General features: G+C 46.4%; 1 protein-coding gene across 9 annotated transcripts in view; it reads right to left on the bottom strand.

The window, feature by feature from the left end:
- CREB5 (cAMP responsive element binding protein 5) overlaps positions 1-17133 on the bottom strand; it is a 430789-nt gene that overhangs the window by 6431 nt on the left and 407225 nt on the right. For all 9 annotated transcript variants that reach the window (XM_051853248.2, XM_051853254.2, XM_051853251.2 and 6 more), the window contains 3 exons: positions 13190-13513; positions 8507-8731; positions 722-830 (listed from right to left, as the gene is read on the bottom strand). In XM_051853248.2, the coding sequence (XP_051709208.1) occupies positions 722-830; positions 8507-8731; positions 13190-13513 (658 nt within the window). The remainder of the gene's footprint in view (positions 1-721; positions 831-8506; positions 8732-13189; positions 13514-17133) is intronic.

Here is a 17133-nt window from a genome sequence, read left to right as displayed (position 1 = left end):
TACGAGCAAAGCCATGCTTTCTATATCAGCGAAATGGGTTGATGTGTTTGTGACCTGGTATGTGAGCTAGCCCATCTTGTCTTTTCCAATAACCATACATCAAATGTGGAAAAATACTCACATGTGGTGGGAGAATCTGTGTTGCTCAATCTAAAAAATCATTTGAAAATAAATTGACCTTCAGTCAAAAATCCCTACTCCTCCCCGCCACCCCCTACTGAACTAGCATTTTATCGAATGACCCTCCAGATGCAGAAATTGGGGTCTAAGGAAAGGGATCCACTGATAAACAGAGGCCAGATCACTAGCTTTGTAGCCCAGGGACGAGCATATGGTGTATCCTGGGGTACTGGAGGCAATGTCCCCACCGCCTGGTTCCCAGCCCACAGAATTCTCAAGATTCTAAGTCACTGGAAGATGGTCTCCAGCAGACTCTCTGCTCACTGGCAACAGCATTGACATTGGGTAGAATTTTATAATGTTAAAGACAGGGGAAGTGTGGCCAGAAATTAGCAGGCGGTAGTGGCCATGGTGCTGGATAAGGATGAGAAAGAGGGATTCCCCCCACCCCCCGTGGAATAATCTGGAAGCCACTCAAGAATTCTAGTGTGATATCTGTCTGGGAGTGCCATCTACACTTTACTTTTGCTCTTTCTATAAAATTCAAGGCAGAATTAGTGGTAAAACACTGGACACTCAAAGAAAAAAGTTGGTGACTTACTTAGATAGCCTTGGGATTCTTTTTGCATGGCTGTTATAGGACAATCTTTGTGTGTTAACAACAGCTGTTTCAGTTGGGCCACCTCGTTTTTCAACATGGACACCTCATTCTGTAAAGAGACATATTAAAGCCACATTGAGAAGATTAGAGAATAGAAACCCAGAGCCCCATGCATCTTCAACAAATCGGCAAATTTTTTTGTTCTGCTACATCCAAATGGCTTAAAGACCATGATTTAGTAAGGTTCTTATGAAAATCTGCAGCTTGCCTTTAATTTGGCCCTCACATTTACCAAGGGCTTTCTGACGAGCTTGGATCTCAAGAGCTGAACCCTACAAAAATCACAGCACATCCATTAAGTGCTGGGCTCTGGAACCAGACAATGAAGGTTAGAATCCCACTCTAGACTTAGTGGGTGACACTCCGCAGGTAACATAATCCACCTGAACTCCAGCAACCTCACTGATAATGATGGGGGGATGTAAGTCTTTGTTGGGAGGGTTGAATGAGGCAACTGAATACAGAACACTTAGAACAATGCCTAGCACATGGCTTTCCTAAGTCTGGCAATGCTGGCTGACCCTGCCAACCAGGAGGAGGCTGTGACGTATGCAGTGGGAAGAGTTGTATGATAGGATTGGTGCCTTCAGAGTGCAATGCAATCAGAATGTACACACCCCCATCAAAGAAGTTCCAGATGGCTTTAGTTGAGAAGGAAGCTACCACCTGACTGATGCCCACTTAGCTGGAGGCATGAAAAGACATGATGTACACACCTGTCATCTGCCGGGGGGACAATGTCAGCCCGGGGAGGCACATGGCAGTGCCACTCTGGGCCACAGTCAGATTACTTTGATCAGTTCATTAATTCATTTTAGTCTACAAACTCTTCTCCCCCTCAATATTAGGATGCTGTAGATCATGGTTGCCTTTTCCTTATTTATGCAAATAAGTGTCTCAGGGCTCTAGGCAGTAATTCACAAAGGCATGTTCATAGCTTTGTAGAGTAATGTACTCGACATCTAATGTCTACAAATATCACTGTAGAATGGATAACTTGCTGCATTGTGCGTTCACTTGATAAAAGTAAACTGTGCTCTCTCCAGTGAGCTGTTTTAAAAGTTGGGGTAACGACTATTCTCTCTGGCCACAGTTCATGTGCAGCTGCCAGGCTTCTTACTTCACACATCGGAAACTTTGAAAAAGCGTGCATATAGAAAAGGGTGTTTAACAGTGGCTGTCGTTAAGTCGTATCTACACTTGCAATATGAACTTGGCTTTTCAGGCATGTATTTATCACCTCCAAAAGTAAGTTTGGAGTTCTAGACATTACTTTAAGAAAAGCTGAAACCCATGTTAATGAATTTCTTCCATTTCCAAATTCACTTAAATACATCACAAGCAACCAGATATTCAGTAAAATTAATACCAAAGTAATAAGAATCTCATCTACAAAGGCTTTTCCAACTAGTTACAAAATCAAAAATGCCTATTTGAGAAACTGGCTTTAATGATGAATAAATGCCTTAACTGCATAGGAACATTGCTTTCCTACCTAAGAATGTTCTTGAAAGTGAATTGTGCCTGCCACCTCCCAATGAGCGTGATTGATAAGGGGCCTTGCCAAGTGACCTTTGGCAATCCAGGGTCAGTAAGACAACTTTATAGGACAATGTATTTTAGCCTTAAATGCTAACACTTTTCTCTCTGATTTTACACCTATCTAGATTCCCATAGCTGCCTTCATTTTCCCAGTTTCCCTTCTGCTTAAAATAGCATGCACGAGAAGAGACACTTTTAGACATTATATGAAAGCAATTTCTGATTAAAAACAAAAGGGGAAACTAAGTGTGTGTACGCATACAGGTGTGTCTGTATTTTTTGCCTCCATGTGAAATGCCATGTTATTTGCATTTGGATTACAGAATAACACTTTTCTGAAGCCACCACGGTCCAGGCACTTGTACTCTGAGTAGAAGCTCAGCTACAGATAATGTAGACAATGATTCTTAGAAAATGGAATTCTAATATTCAGCAAATCCACACTTCTGCACTGTAACCTAGAAAACAGTAACCAGGGGGAAATATTAAACACAAAGCTGGGTTCTCGATGTTTCTGGAAGAACAAATGGATGGCCATCTTGGAGAGCCTACATTTAGACTCCATTTTTCCCCCACTATGTCAGGATCACAGTTTTCATTGCCTCTCCCTTACGAGAGCACTCTGGATTCCATTCTCTGGGTTTCTAGATTCAGTTGCAAGGAGTCCACTGCCTACGATAGGTGACACTCTAAACTGTTTCGCAATAATCCTTTCATAAAGCTGTTTTACTATGAAACAGAAGCAATCACAACTCTGAACAACATATGTGATGTTCTGGCCTATCATCAAGACCCCGTACAAAATATCTGACTTTGGTGGAATCTTGTCTGGAGATAACAAAACATTGTATTAATACATCACTATATTGTAGCTCTAGAAATCAAGGCCCCAAGAATTGTAAAGTTCTGTAAAATTGTAGAAACAGAGTATTGTGACAACTGATGACCACTTGAAAGCTATATGTGAGTATGGACCTGCTTCCTAAGGTGACATGCTGATAATAACATTAGTCATGTTAACTCACTGTAGCACAGCAAGTTAAGCCACAGCAAGGGATACCCACATCCCAAATCAGTGTGTCACTTGGAGTCTTGGAAACTCTGCTTCCAATTCAGCTTCCTGCTAAGGTACCTGGGAGGCAGCAGTGATGGCCCCAGTGCTCGAGTGTCTACCTCCCATGTGGGAGACCTGGATGGAGTTCCAGGCTCCTGGCTTTAGCCTGACCCAGCCCCATTACTGCAAGCATTTGGAGTGTGAACTGGCACACTGAAGATCTCTCTCTCTCTTTCTTCCTCTTAAGTGGATGATGAAAATACAGAAATTTTAAAAAATGAACACCCATTAACTAGAACAAAATTAGTCTCTTGTTTAGATTATACACAATTATGATGGTCCAAGGACCTTATTGTCAGAGATTAAAATAGAAATTAATGAGGTAGAATTTGGCAGGAAAAGGAACTCTCGACTGAAAGTTGAGAATAATAGGATTTGAGGGGGAGGCATTTGGTCCAGCAATTAAGACATTTCTGTGACACCCATGTCCCACGTTGGAGTGCCTGGGTTCAAGTCCCAGCTCCAGGTCCTAACTTCAACTTCCTGCCAGGGTACAGCCTGTGGAGGCAGTAGTGACAGCCCAAGTACTTGTTTCCCTGCCACCCATGTGGGAGACCTGGGTTGAGTTCCCAGCTCTCAGCTTTGGCTCTGCCCAGCCCCAGCTGTTGCAGGCATATGGGAAATGAATTAATGAACAGGAGATCTTTTTCTGCCTCTCAAATATAATATATAAAAATTTAAAAAATAATAGAACTTGAGTTCCCAAATCGTTGCCACAACCAAAGTTGTTTGGACTAGTCCTCTGTGTTCCTTCCAGAAAGACTTTTTTGTTTTGTTTTGTGTTGACTTTGTGAAAGCCAATTACCTAATGAAGGATTCAGTGTTGAACTGTATGCATTAAATACTTTTGATATTCTCATATCTAGCATTTCAGATCTTATATTTCCTAAGAGAGCCAGTTGTAGCACTGTTGGTACCTTAAATCTTATCAGAAACTCCAAAGCAGCCTTCATAGTTTAATTCTGGAGCAAAATGTTGTGTGTCCATGTATGTGTGGCTGGAGAGGGAGTCTACAGAGCCTTCCCCAGAGTCTGTAGGGGGTTTTGGCTTTAAAAGGGTCAACAATCTCAGCCTTATAGAAAGAAAGAATTGGGTGCTTTGATGCACGATTGTCAAAGATTTCTGAATGAAAGCCTGGATGGTGCAGGCAATGCACAAATGCTAGACTCCATTTTATGTAAAACTCCTTTTCAAGGTAACATAAGTAGAATCACCTTGAATTCATTTTGGAGGAGAAGAGCCAGATAGCAAATGTTTTTACATGCACGAAAGGAAGCAAATGTGGCCTGCAAGTCTGGAAGGGAAATAAAAGCCAGGACTTCCGGAGGCATTTTCTTCCTCTGAATTACCTTGCTTTATGACTCTAGGAAAATCACCAATATTTTTATTCCCCTATGTAGGAATAAATAATAGTCCCAGGTTTTAACATACAAGTACTTTGCAAAAGCAAAGTATTTAATAAGTATTGATTCTCTTGCTGAGATCAACTCTTCATTTTTTTTTCAGTTTTCTAAACCAAGTTGAGTTTGTTACTCAAAAGCAGTTTGCTATTTAAGTAGAGAAGATCGGAGGGTGGATCCCTCTGGACCGAGGTATTTCTAGACCTGTACATTCAATACTATAGTAACACCTTAGGCAACCAGTATCAGAGATCCCCAGTAGCTATCTGTGCATTAAGCAGTAGTTACTGCCCCAAAAATGAGTTCTACGATACACCCTCTTTCCTTTAAAAAAAATTTTTTTTTTGTAAATTATCTGAGATCCAGTTTGGTTCATTCAGAAACAAAGGACTTTGGGTTTCTCAACAGTTCCCATCTGGCCTTTTCTCTTGCCAAGTCCCAGACCTGGGCTCCTGTGTCTAAAATTGCAGCAGCAACTTAGACCATGTGTCTGTGCGGTAAATGAGAAAAGCAATTATTTCCGTGGGTGACCAGATGATTCCCATATCCTCTGTGGAGCACAAACGCTCTGCTGAGGACCACACCAGCAGCTGGTGGATTTGCAGCCGATCTTGGGCGCCGTGGTTTGAGAACTCTGTACAGTGAGAGATCCTCAGGTGGTGGCTTAGGTCACCAGGAGACCTGCGTGAGCCCTCATGCTGCCATCTGCTGAGCATGTGCCATTGAGAAGATTCTTGATTACCTTGACCTCAGCATCTCCCTCCATAAAATGTCAGGTGGGGCGGTTTCTAATGTTTCTCCCAATTCCTTCCTATGCCTGTGTTGCCCTCTTGGGCAGATATTTATCGTAGGACTAGGAAATGAAGTCTGGGAGTTTGATTTTGTTTTCTTAGGTCTGGTTTTTCCAATTGAATCTCTGCAGCCTAACCAGAGGGTTCTATGCTGGGAAACAACTCAAAAGTGGCAGCTGGCCATCCAGACCTTGGATATTCCATTTGGCTGGAGTTTGTTTGCTTAGCACCTTCCATTTCTGTTTACTTAAAGCTTGGCTCACTGCGCCAGCCTCAGGAGAGACACCTTTTTCTTTTGACAGAAGTCCACTGAGAGGGAAAGGGTCACTCAAAGGTAGCTGAGTCCACTGCCCCCTGTCCAGCACCGCAGGGCAGGAGCAGAGCACCCGCATCGCTGACAGCTCCAGACAGTCGAGGCTTCTGTCCCCCAGAGGCAAGGCCGTGCCTGGAAAATACCAACAGTTCAGGCTTTGCAGAGCTTGCCGCTTCCTGTGTCAGGGATCTCCAGACCCAAAAAGATTGGTGCCTTTCCCATGGCTTCAGTAGGAACTTAACTAGGTTATTTTCTGGTTTGGAGGAGTTCAAGTGCTATTATCTCTTTTCCCAAGCCGTTTTGGCTCTAAAGAAAGGTAAGAAATGGCAAGAAAACAGTGGATGAGTGTCTAGTAAAGGGTAGGTTGACCTGAGTGTTTCACAGAAGCAATCATAAATACGTGCACGGCCACTCATCGACACATTTGACCTCCGAGTCAGCTGGCTGCTTTCCACGCTGGCTGTCCGCAGGGAGCCGTCCAGGCTTTCGTGATCAGTCGATCCCCTGGAGTGAGTCTGCAAGGGCTCATTTTAGTTAAAACCGACGAAAAGCGCTGGTGGCATCTGTTCCGTGTCAGCTGGCTGCTCACGGCTCCTTCTGTGAGGCAGTGGTTCTCCACCTCGCTCAGTTCTGCACCGCCAGCCCTTCCCCACCAGGGGACATCTGGCAACATCTGGAGACTCTTTCATTGCCACAACTGCAGGATGTGCTCCTGACATCTCAGCGGCAGAGGCCACCGATGCTGCTAAGTGTCCTACCAGGCACAGGAATGACCAGGGCCAGAGATCAGCAGTCTCCCACCAACCTCAGAGCTGGGAGCAAATACCTAGGTCCCCCACTCCTGTCACAGCAGAGCTGCTACTGCCGTATTTGCTAGGTTCACATACACCAGCGTGTTCCCAGACGTAATGCATCTGTGCCAACGAACTCATTTTCAAATGATTTCACTTTGCCCCTACCACTGACGGCTGTGAAACTGTGGTTGGATATTCCCGCTGGAGATTTCAATATCCGTCAAAATAAGACTATGACTGTTACCATTAAAAGTGCTTCTCCATGTTTTTCCTGAAAGTTTTTCAGGTATGCCTGTGCCCGCCAGCTTCTACAAGTGGCTTTCAGGGGGTTGCAGGGCAGCCATGCCCCTGCGGGCTTTGACTCTCGCAATCAGAGCACTGCCAAGTGTTGTGCAGCCAATTCTTGAACACCCCAGGGATGGAGAGCTCCTCCTTGTATTCAACAGACAGTTTGAGTGTAGAGACTACGCGAGAACCAGGGCACAGATACTAAGGGGAGTAATGAGACACAGTCCCAACCGTCGAGTAGCACAAACCAGCAAGCAGGGGAATCCTTGGCCTACTTCCCTCCACAGCTGCTACGTATTCCCACACATCTAGCACACATGGAATGATAGATTCTCCAGGGAAAGCAAACCTCCATAAAATCCGTAAAATTCAGCCCACAGATAGCTAAACCTTCCCTTGTATGGGTTCAGTTTGTACATTGGATGCTGCAAGGCTCTGTTTGATGGAGTTAAATCTGCAGAGGCACGGGGGCTTTGGCAGCCTAATTGCTCCTCTCGGAGGCTGCACAGAGAACCAGGTAGGGCAAGAGGGTGATGACGCCCTGTGAACCAGCAAGGTGCAAATTCTCCCTGTTGGGGGCACTTTACTCCCTACCCAGTGCTCCCTGGGGAGTCTCTCAGTTCCCAGACCAAGTACTGGGCTCTGTGTCAGACACTGGCTGCTAAGCTCTGGACTGTTTGTCACATGTCTAACTCGGCAGCCTTTTGGGAGGGGAAGTGAATGGTGTGCTTTTAATGTCTGAATGAATGCCCTGAACTGCATTATTTGTATGCCATGGGGTCTGCTGGAGGGGCCTTGGGAACCAGACTTTCTCCCCCTTCTCTGACACTCCCAGAAGTGGCCCCATGCTAAAACGTCCCCAGCTAAGCCACCTATGAAAAACAAGACTCAGGCAACATTGAATTCTTGGATCTGAAAATGACAAGGAAACTTGCCCGTTCTTTCAGAGTGCAAGGATAACCATAAGCCTGCCTTGTTAGCCTGGTTCCTTCTAGAACAGAAGGAATCACATATAAACCAAAGCAACTCCCTCAGCCTGGTGGGTAGAAACACGGCTGTTCCCGGGTGAAGATTTCCTATGCACCAGGCACTGTGCTAACTGCTTTGTAGACATGAGGTCACTTATTCCTCTTAAAAGCTCTATAAAATATTTTCTTCCCATTTTATGGATAAGAACCCTGAGGTTAAACTCGGCAAGTCGTTGCCCAAGCAAGGTCTAGAAGTCTGTGTGATGGAGGTCTGTGCTCCCAGCCCTCTTAGAGTTAGCTGGCAAGCCCACCCGCCTCCAGGCAGAGGGCCTGGACACTGAATAGGTCATTTTGTGGAGTGGCCCAGAATTAATGCCTGGCCAGGAGCAGACCTGCAGTGCCTCTGGGGCTAAGCATGTGGCATGACAGCTTGGGTCAACAAGTGCCTGTGGGCTGGCAGCGCCAGCTATGCCCAGGGCCTTTGGGGTCCCCAGGAGAGAGCCAGTGGCCGGCACCTGAAGCTGCATGTTTGTCTGGGTGAGTTCTTCTGCTTTCTTTTCCAGTGACATCACCCAGACCTTCCTCTTCTGTCTGCAGCGGGTGGCGGCCGCCCGGTTCCGTTCCAGAAACTTCCGCCGCCTCTCGTCAGGATCCTCGTCCACCACCCTTCGCCGGCGCCCCCCTGTGGGCTGGGGCTGTATCGTCTGGGTGGGCTGCATCTGTTGCGTTGCTGGTGAGACCTGTAGGGACAGGGGGCGGCGATGGGTGAGGGAGGAAAGATAAACAAAGAACAAAAAAAAATATCCTATGCCCGGTGTTAAATTGCAGAGAATAAGAAAGTCACTTTAGTGACTGTATTTTAGTCTGTATTTTGGCGGATACAGAAACGACTTGTGAAAAGATGTGCTCAGAGGAATTTTTCCTTGTGGTGCTGCCCAAATCATTGTACGGGAAATATTTAAGATGTGTCTACAAACTTTAAAGCCCACCTGGCATTGTGGTGCGGTGGGTTAAGACTCCATCACCGGCATCCCATATTGGAGCGCAGGTTCTAACCCTGACCTCTCCCTACTACTGCACCTGCGCAAGTGCTCGCCTGGGCTCTGATCCCAATGTGGGAGACGTGGATGGAGCTCTGGACTCCTGGCTTTGGCCTGGTTCAGCCCCAGCCATTGCAGCCATTTGGGGAGTGAACTGGCAGAGGGAAGCTCTGTCCCAGCCTCCTCCACTCTCTGTAACTCTGCCTTTCGAATACGTGAAAATCTGACAACTTTGAAGTAGCCAGCAGATGGCTAGAGTGTGAAAACAGAGATGGCAGGGCCATTATCCCAATACCGACGAGTCACCTGCCCGGTGCCCCTTTCTCCGGGCACGGAGGCCACTCTTCGTTCTAATGGTGTTGCAACCACGTTTCTAGGACGCACCGCTGGATTTCGTCGCCACTGTGGCCCTATCCTAAGGGAAGGCAGTTGCAATCATGATCTCAGGGTCTGAGAACAGAGGCCTAGCCGGGCCCGCACATTACAGAAGGGTCTGTTCGCTCCTCGGAGCTCCACAGTGGCAGGAGGGAGGGAGCAGGGCCTCTGAGGGGCATCCATGGATGCGCAGGGCGGCCAATGGAGTGCTGCGGGCTGCATGTGGGAGACACTGAGGCTGGTGGTACTTTGCTGTGTTTGTACACTATTAGGAAGTCCTAGGAGTGGCCGGCCACTTTATTAAAAAGGTTTACTGTGCTTATAGATGCCTCGTGAGGTCTGCGCGGGACCGAGCACCATCTAAGGTTTGGGAGACCCCCATACGGGGCTCTCTGTGCCTCGGTGAGGCAGACACACACACGGCACCTTGTGAAATCTGTGCGACTGACTCTTTATGTGTCTGGACACCTAATGCTCTTTCCTCCGCCCTCCTCCCTTCCTCTCAATAAAGGCTGTTTTTGCCTCTCTCTCTCCCATTTCTCAGTCACTCAGGTTTATGACTGTAATACCTATAAAGCTGTTTTACAAGAGACATTTAACCTACAGAAATAACAGGCAAAAAGTTTTAAAAATGGAGCCTGACAACCCCTTCTGCCACATTCCCACCTTGTGATTGAAATCAATCAGAATGACTGTAATTGCACTAAGAATGACTCTGGGCTGACATCAGCTGGGCCAGGGTGATATATTTTCATCCCAAACGGTATCAAACTTTCTATTGCTAACCGCAGAAGACTCAGGCTGAACACTGAGGTTGGACTGTATCTCTTAATTTGATTTAGAGCAAAAGTGGCGGTGCTTTTTTTTTTTTTCCCCTCCCGATCATAGAGGAATAACAAATCAATTGTCTAAGGGCTCGGTCACCGGCATGGCTGGTGAAGATATGGTGGGTGGTAGTGGCAAAGCTTCAACACTTGTCATTTTAGATGCTAGCTCATCTTCCTACCGCCAAGCACAGCATCAGGAGGGAGTGTGCTAAGTGCCTGGCGAGTGTTGATTTTACCATTTCTTTCTGTGAATCAGTGATCTCTCATAGCCGGCCCTTGACAAGACTTGCAAAGGCTAGACAGCTAGTTTATCTCCAGTGCAGAGACCTCATTTCCAAAACCATAGCCTCCGATTCTAGCTTCAATCAACCTTTCCTCTGTAACACTTGTGCTTTCAAAGGGGCTAAGTGATGTTTTTTCATGCTGTTTATGGTTTACGACGTGCACTGGCTAAAAGAAATTTCTGGTGGCCATGGAGTGACTCCATGACTCGGAAATTACATCCTTACATGTTGGAGGCTCATGAGAAGCTAGGAGACATTGCAACCTGAAACCCTAACACCAGAATTCATGCCCCTGGTAATTACTTATAATTAGCTTGTCTTCAAAATGAAATTTTGGGGGCCAGCAATGTGCTATAACAGGTGGAGCCACTGCCTGAATTGCCAGCATCCCCACATGGGTGCTTGTTTGTGTCCTAGCTGCTCCGCTTCTGATCTGACTCCCTGCTAATGGTCTCAGAAAGGTGGTGGACGGATGGCCCAGGTGTTTGGGCCCCTGCCACCCACATGGGAGACCTGGAGGAGGCTTCCGGCTCTTGTCTAGCCCTGGCCATTGTGGCCATCTGGGGAGTGGACCAGGGGATGGAAGAGCTCTCTCTCTCTCTCTCTGTAACTCATTCAAATAAATACATTTTGTTAAAAAATGAAATTTTCTTGGCATAGATAAAAAGTTTTGTTTAAAAATAATAAATGATGGGGCCACTGTATTGGCACAGTGGGTTAAGCAGCCACCTACATCTCATATCGGATGCCAGTTCTGGTCCTGGCTGCTCGCCTTCCCAATCCAGCTCTCTGCCAATGAGCCTGGGAAGGCAGCAGAAGATGGCCCAAGTGCTTGGACCCCTGCCACCCACAGGGGAAAGTCAGATGGAGTTCCTGACTGCTGGCTTCAGCTTTGCCCAGCTGGGGCTGTTGCAGCCATCTGGGGAATAAACCAGTGGATGGATGATCTCTGTCTTTCTCTAACTCTGCCTTTCAAATACAGAAGTCTTTAAAAATAACAATCATAATAAGTAATTTCAAAATGACAGAATAAATTCTAAGTCATCCTGGAATCTGAGTTGAGAGAACCAGAAAAGATCTCTACTCTCTGAACTCAGTAATCAGCCAAGTTCATACTTTCACAGTGGGATTTTCGAATCCTGTCTAAATGAACTTGTTCCAATTTTAACAAGACCGATGTGGATTCTTCCCTTTTAGTATAGGATAAGAAAGCAACTGTTTGTGCAGCTAATTATAATTGCAATAAAGTAATTGCATATACAATTGGCCACTTACTGACTTGAAACAGAGGACAACTGGCTAATTGGTGCTTAGCTAATGAATGGCTTTTACATTCAAAGCACTGTTAAAGTTGTTTGTGTAACAACTTGCCCATAAAAGCAACCAAACCCTGATGCTCTTCTTCTCCATAATAAATAAGTACACACGCGAATTGGTTTGCCTACCTTTTACCTTGTAGTTTTACTTTCCCCGTTTATAGACAGGTATGGTATTTCAGTGAAAATGTGACCAAAAAGGTAATCCAGACAGCATTTTATGGCTAAACTACTTGTTAAAACTTTCATGAAATTTGGCTAACACATTTTGAAGACAGTGTGTAGGCTTTGCATAGATTCTCTTACTCAATTCTTGTAATCTAAGAGCCCACGAGCCTAGTTTGTTGTTGTTACCCCCATCTTGCAGATGGAAAAACTGAGGTGTAGGAAGACTTTTTTTTTTTAATCTGCAATCATATAGCAAGAAGGATATGAAAAAAAAATTGCTTCCTTACTCTAGAGCTCAGTTTTCACCGGCCATAAAGAGCACCGCTATGGACTTGGGCAAAGTGAGTTTATCTAAAGAACAGCCTGGGGCTGCCTATGGCTGACTGCTTTGTGGATGGTGCGTGGCAGGGCTGTTCAAGAGCCACCTGGTGTAAAACCAGTTCCTGAACGTGGACGCGCCTCTCCTCTTGGCCTGGGTGACGTTACAGCTGCTGGTCCCCCAGCCTCCTTTCGCTTTCGTCTCAACACTGGCTTGTGCTCTCGCCGCTCCCGGTGACTCTCCACCCTGGGATTTGGCCTGATCCTCTGCAGAACCCGCTCTCTGCTCCCTCCAACGCACTTCACAGTGGGGGAGAGGGCTGAGTCACCTCTCTGCACAGCACCTTACACCCTACTGTATCCATTCCTGGGCCGCCTGGTCTACCTTGAATTGCTACCCTTTCGATTCTTACCATCAACTCTTGGTAAAAAGACAACCCATTATATTTAACTCCCATTTCACAGGGGGCAAAATTAAGTCTTTATGATGTTATAAAGCAGAGCAGTTAGACTCAGGGTTAGAATTAACTTCTATGATTGTTCTCATATTTCCTCACAAGCTTAAATTCTCTCTAATCCTCTGATTGGTGTAACTTGGTTTAGGTCTAACCTTGTAATATACTGCAAAAAAAAAAAAAAAAATCATCGATTTGGGATGACATAAAATTTACATTTGACCCTAAATGAGACCTGAAGTTTATTTGTTGGTGGGTTTTGGAACTCGTGCCTCCTAGGCAATGAACAAAGCCTTCCAGGATGTTAGCTGGAACACGTGGCCTTGTCAGACCAGGCTCCCATGATGAACCTTGCCTTAGACCTTGCGCTGTTAGCACGAACAAGAAGGGGGAAAGAGAGCACGAAGAGGCCTACCTGTGCTTGGTTGCCGGTGTGCAGGGGCGGGTGTGGCGAGGTCTGGTGATGTGCTGGATGTGCGTGGAGGTGGGAGTGGGAGTGATGATGGGGGTGGTTTTGCTGGTGGTGGGGCTGCGGGTGAGGATGGTGCGCTGGGTGCTGGTGCTGGTGTGGGTAGGGGTGGTGGGGAGGCAGCGTCTGGTGCTGGTGTGGGTGGGAGTGCATGTGATGGTGCGGCGCCTGGTCCTGCCGGGAACCCATCATTTCCATCACGTGGCCCATGGTGTTCATGTTCCCGTTCGCCATGGCAGCCGGGTGGTGAGTCAGTGCGGCCTTCAACCTCTGGAACAGAACAGAAAGGAACAGAACAGGGGGTCACTGAGGTCAGTCATGTCCACGACAGGCATGTGGAAGTGCAGGGACTCGTTTCTTCAGTTCCACAGTATTTCGTGGGACTCTCGTTCACATTTTCTGTTGGTAACAAGTAGCTTTTGTATGAACTTCCTATTTTCTTACATATTGTGGTAGGTAGGGCACGGCGTGTCACAGCCAGTGCACTGGATGTCCTATCACAATGTATGTGTTCTACTAAAAGGTATTTCCTACCATTCAATACCATGTGGATAGTCAAATTCAAGTACAAACCAAACAGACCCCTCCAGTATGCCAGTGGACCTAGGGTCCCCATGATCTTAAGAATGAAAGTTTGCTTCAGATTTGGGAATGCAGGCAGCGTCCTCGGGTTAGGTCAGGGCTTGCACTTAGATTTAGTAATTCACTCGTTCTGGGGGCAAGGGCTAGGTCTTTTCCATTTGTTACCACGGTATTTCTCATGGTCCCTCCTGATAGTCTACTTTTTCTCAGACACCAAGTTCCCTCTGACTTTAAGAAAGTGAGGGAAGTAGGCTTGCATGGAAGATGGCACATCTTAGATGGCTACGCCAACAGGCCGGGGCTGTTTGTTAACACGAAAGCATTATTAATTAACAGAGATGCACCCAGATAATGTCTACCTGCAATTTTTCTGGAAAGAACAAGATAGGACTTTTAGCACTGTGGGCTTTACTCTCTGTCCCAACTACTGGACTCTGCTATTGCAGCTCAAAGGCAGCTGTGGACAATATGGTCATGAATGAGCAGTGTATGTTCCAACCCAATGTTCTTTAGGGACAGGAAACCACGTGCCATGAAATGCCATTCTGCTTTTGATTTTTGTTCCTCAATCATTAAAATGTAGAGAGTATTCTCAGCTCGAGGGCTGCACAATGCAAGGCAGTGGGCCACATTTGGCCCGGGGCTGTGGTTTGCTCAGCCCATTCTAGCTTAGACACAGTGTCTTCCAAATGGTGTTTTCTTCTGCACAGCCGATTAGCATCCTCCCCGGAGGGGCCCAGCGTGCTAAGTAGTGTCTAATGGACTCTCTCCTTGGCAGTGTATCTTCTGCAGCGATCGCGTGATTGGCAAGCTCTCCCTGGCTTCCTGAAGTGTTCAGTGGGAGACTGCAAGTCCCCAACTGATTTGTGATCTTGGCTGATGGACGGGCGTGCTGTGCAATCACTGCGAAATCCAAGAGTCGCCCTTCAGGAGGAGCAAAGCCCTGCGCTCTAGCCTTGTACAACAGCAAAGACTCTTCACCGTGAATGATTTTTCCCAGTCACACTCCTGAAAAATGCCAACTCAGTAATCAGAACCTGTAGTTCAACATAAAGAGCAGAGGAGGAGGATGGCAGGCAGTCTGAGCGAATCCTCTAAAGCGGTTTCCCATCCCGAAGCAGAGGCCACTCCATCTGCCTGCTTCCTTGATGAGCAACAGCCGCGGCATGACAGCTCCTGGCCTTCTGAGGAAGAGAAGCTTCCGGACTCCCTGGGAAAGATCTGATGCTGGGTGCTGTGTTTGCTAAACAGAAGAGTGAACAAACACTCCTCCTCTCCAATGGCTAGAAATGATTTCATTGTTTGTATAAAAATGCTCATTATGAAAAATTTAAGCAATGCCTACAGTGCAATGAAGTCAGCCACAAATGTGCCAAATGCATTGTTTACATTTAGTGTGTGAACAGCACGCCAGACAACTCCCAATATGCATCCGTAGATACAGAAGAACAAATAGAATAATTTTATAATAGGATCATAATACATTTTTAAATGTTTGACTACCGTATGGTAAAAAAGTCAAAATTTTTGGGCCTCAGCTGTGTTTCTATATCCCAAGAAAAGTTTCTAGATGATAACATAAGGATGGGAAAAGTATGGAAAAAGGTTAGGTTGACATCATTTTTAAAACCAACCTATAGGATAATCTCGATCAGCTTCCCAAACTCCTCTTCATACAGTGTGTAGTTTTGAAAAAGTCAACTCCTGTAAGACCACTGGGTGAAAAAGTCAAAGCCGGCTGCCTTGCCTTCTCCCCAGAAGCCCCAAACCCCACTTCTCGGCTGTAAGAACCATGTATCTTCCAATATTGACTTAGCATTGTTGAGAGTATGCTTGCACCTGGTCTTTTTAGGATAGTTTTCTATCCTGCTTTTTGTCATGTAAATAATGTACCTCTGACATCTTTCTACCAGTAAAGGTAGATCATTGTGGCATTTGGCGTATCACAGTACCTTAGCTGGATACTGGCTCCTGCTCTGCCTTCTGATTCCAGCTTCCTGCTAAGGTGCACCCTGGGAGGCTGCAGGTACTTGGGTCCCTGCCACCCAAAGATGGAGTTCCCAGCTGTGGCCTGGTCCAGCCCCGGTCGTTTCAGGAGTGAATCAGTGGATAAGAGTTTCTCCCCTCTCTCTCCCTTTCCAGCAAAATAAATGAATGTTCACTAACAGAAGTGAGCAGCAGGAATTGAGCATTCGTGCTGTGCCAGACCTCATCCTATGTCGTACAGACATTAACTCCCTAATTTCAGAACAAAGCCGGTAGACTAGAAGGGAAGCCATGGACTCACACTCTGCCCCTGGAGACAGCGATGTGTGCTACTTAACAGGAGTGAAGATGCCATTCATACTTTGCCAAAAAACAGGACTAAGTTGTGCTACGCTACCTTCCCACCATCCAATGGAAAAAGCAGAAGGAAAGAATTTACTGGATGCTGAACTTATATTTTCGGAATGAGTGAATGCAATGTTGGGGATGCAGTGCGGATGCAGCATTTTCACTTGGGTTGGGCTCACGGCAGGGCCTCTTTGCACGAGAGGATGTTGTTAGTTCACCCAGGTTAGCAGCGTCAACAGCAGTCCTATAGGCAGAGGAGCTGACAGTACCGTCAAAGGAGCTCCCTGCCCCACACCTGCCTGCCCTCCAGAAAATGACAGAAAAGAAGCCGTAGATGTAAGTAAAAGGAAGGCACACTGATTTTCTCTTGATATATTTTCTGCCAAGATGTGGCATGGAAATTTGCAACACTGCTCAGGAGTAGGTCATTCTATTGTCCCCTTTACTGCTACAAACGACTTTTCCACCTTTAATTAGGAGCAAATACCACGGCCTAGATCTTCATCTCTCAAATAATTAGCTTGTACTGTTAAGGAAAATTACTTGATGGCCGCAAGTCTATTCTTGCATGCTTCACACCGAGACGGCAATACTGAGCAGTGCTTATAACATTCCACTTAACTATTCTATTTATTGGGCTTTGCCGAGGTGCCAGATGTGGGGAGCAATCCGGACTAGACTAAGTTACTCGAATTAGGACTTATTCTATGCATCTGCTCTCCCACAATATGGCGCTGGGAGAGAAGTAAACAGCTTCCGCACAGCTGCCTCCAGTTCAACCAATTAACTGTAGGACTTGCTCCTGATTGGAGAGCAGCGTACTCGGCGTGTGGGCAGCCGAGTTGGGATTGGCAGAGAAGGACTATAAAGGAGGAGAGAGACGGCATGCACCAGGAACATCTATGGGGAACATCTAAGGGAACCCGTGCAGCCCCCAGAGAGCCGGCCGGCGGTGTGCCGCTCCCCTGCGGAAG

This window comes from Oryctolagus cuniculus, chromosome 16 (assembly GCF_964237555.1).
Source record: "Oryctolagus cuniculus chromosome 16, mOryCun1.1, whole genome shotgun sequence".
NCBI classification, from domain to species: domain Eukaryota; kingdom Metazoa; phylum Chordata; class Mammalia; order Lagomorpha; family Leporidae; genus Oryctolagus; species Oryctolagus cuniculus.
Note: the sequence above shows the minus strand (reverse complement) of the source record. Positions and strands in the feature narration are given on the sequence as shown.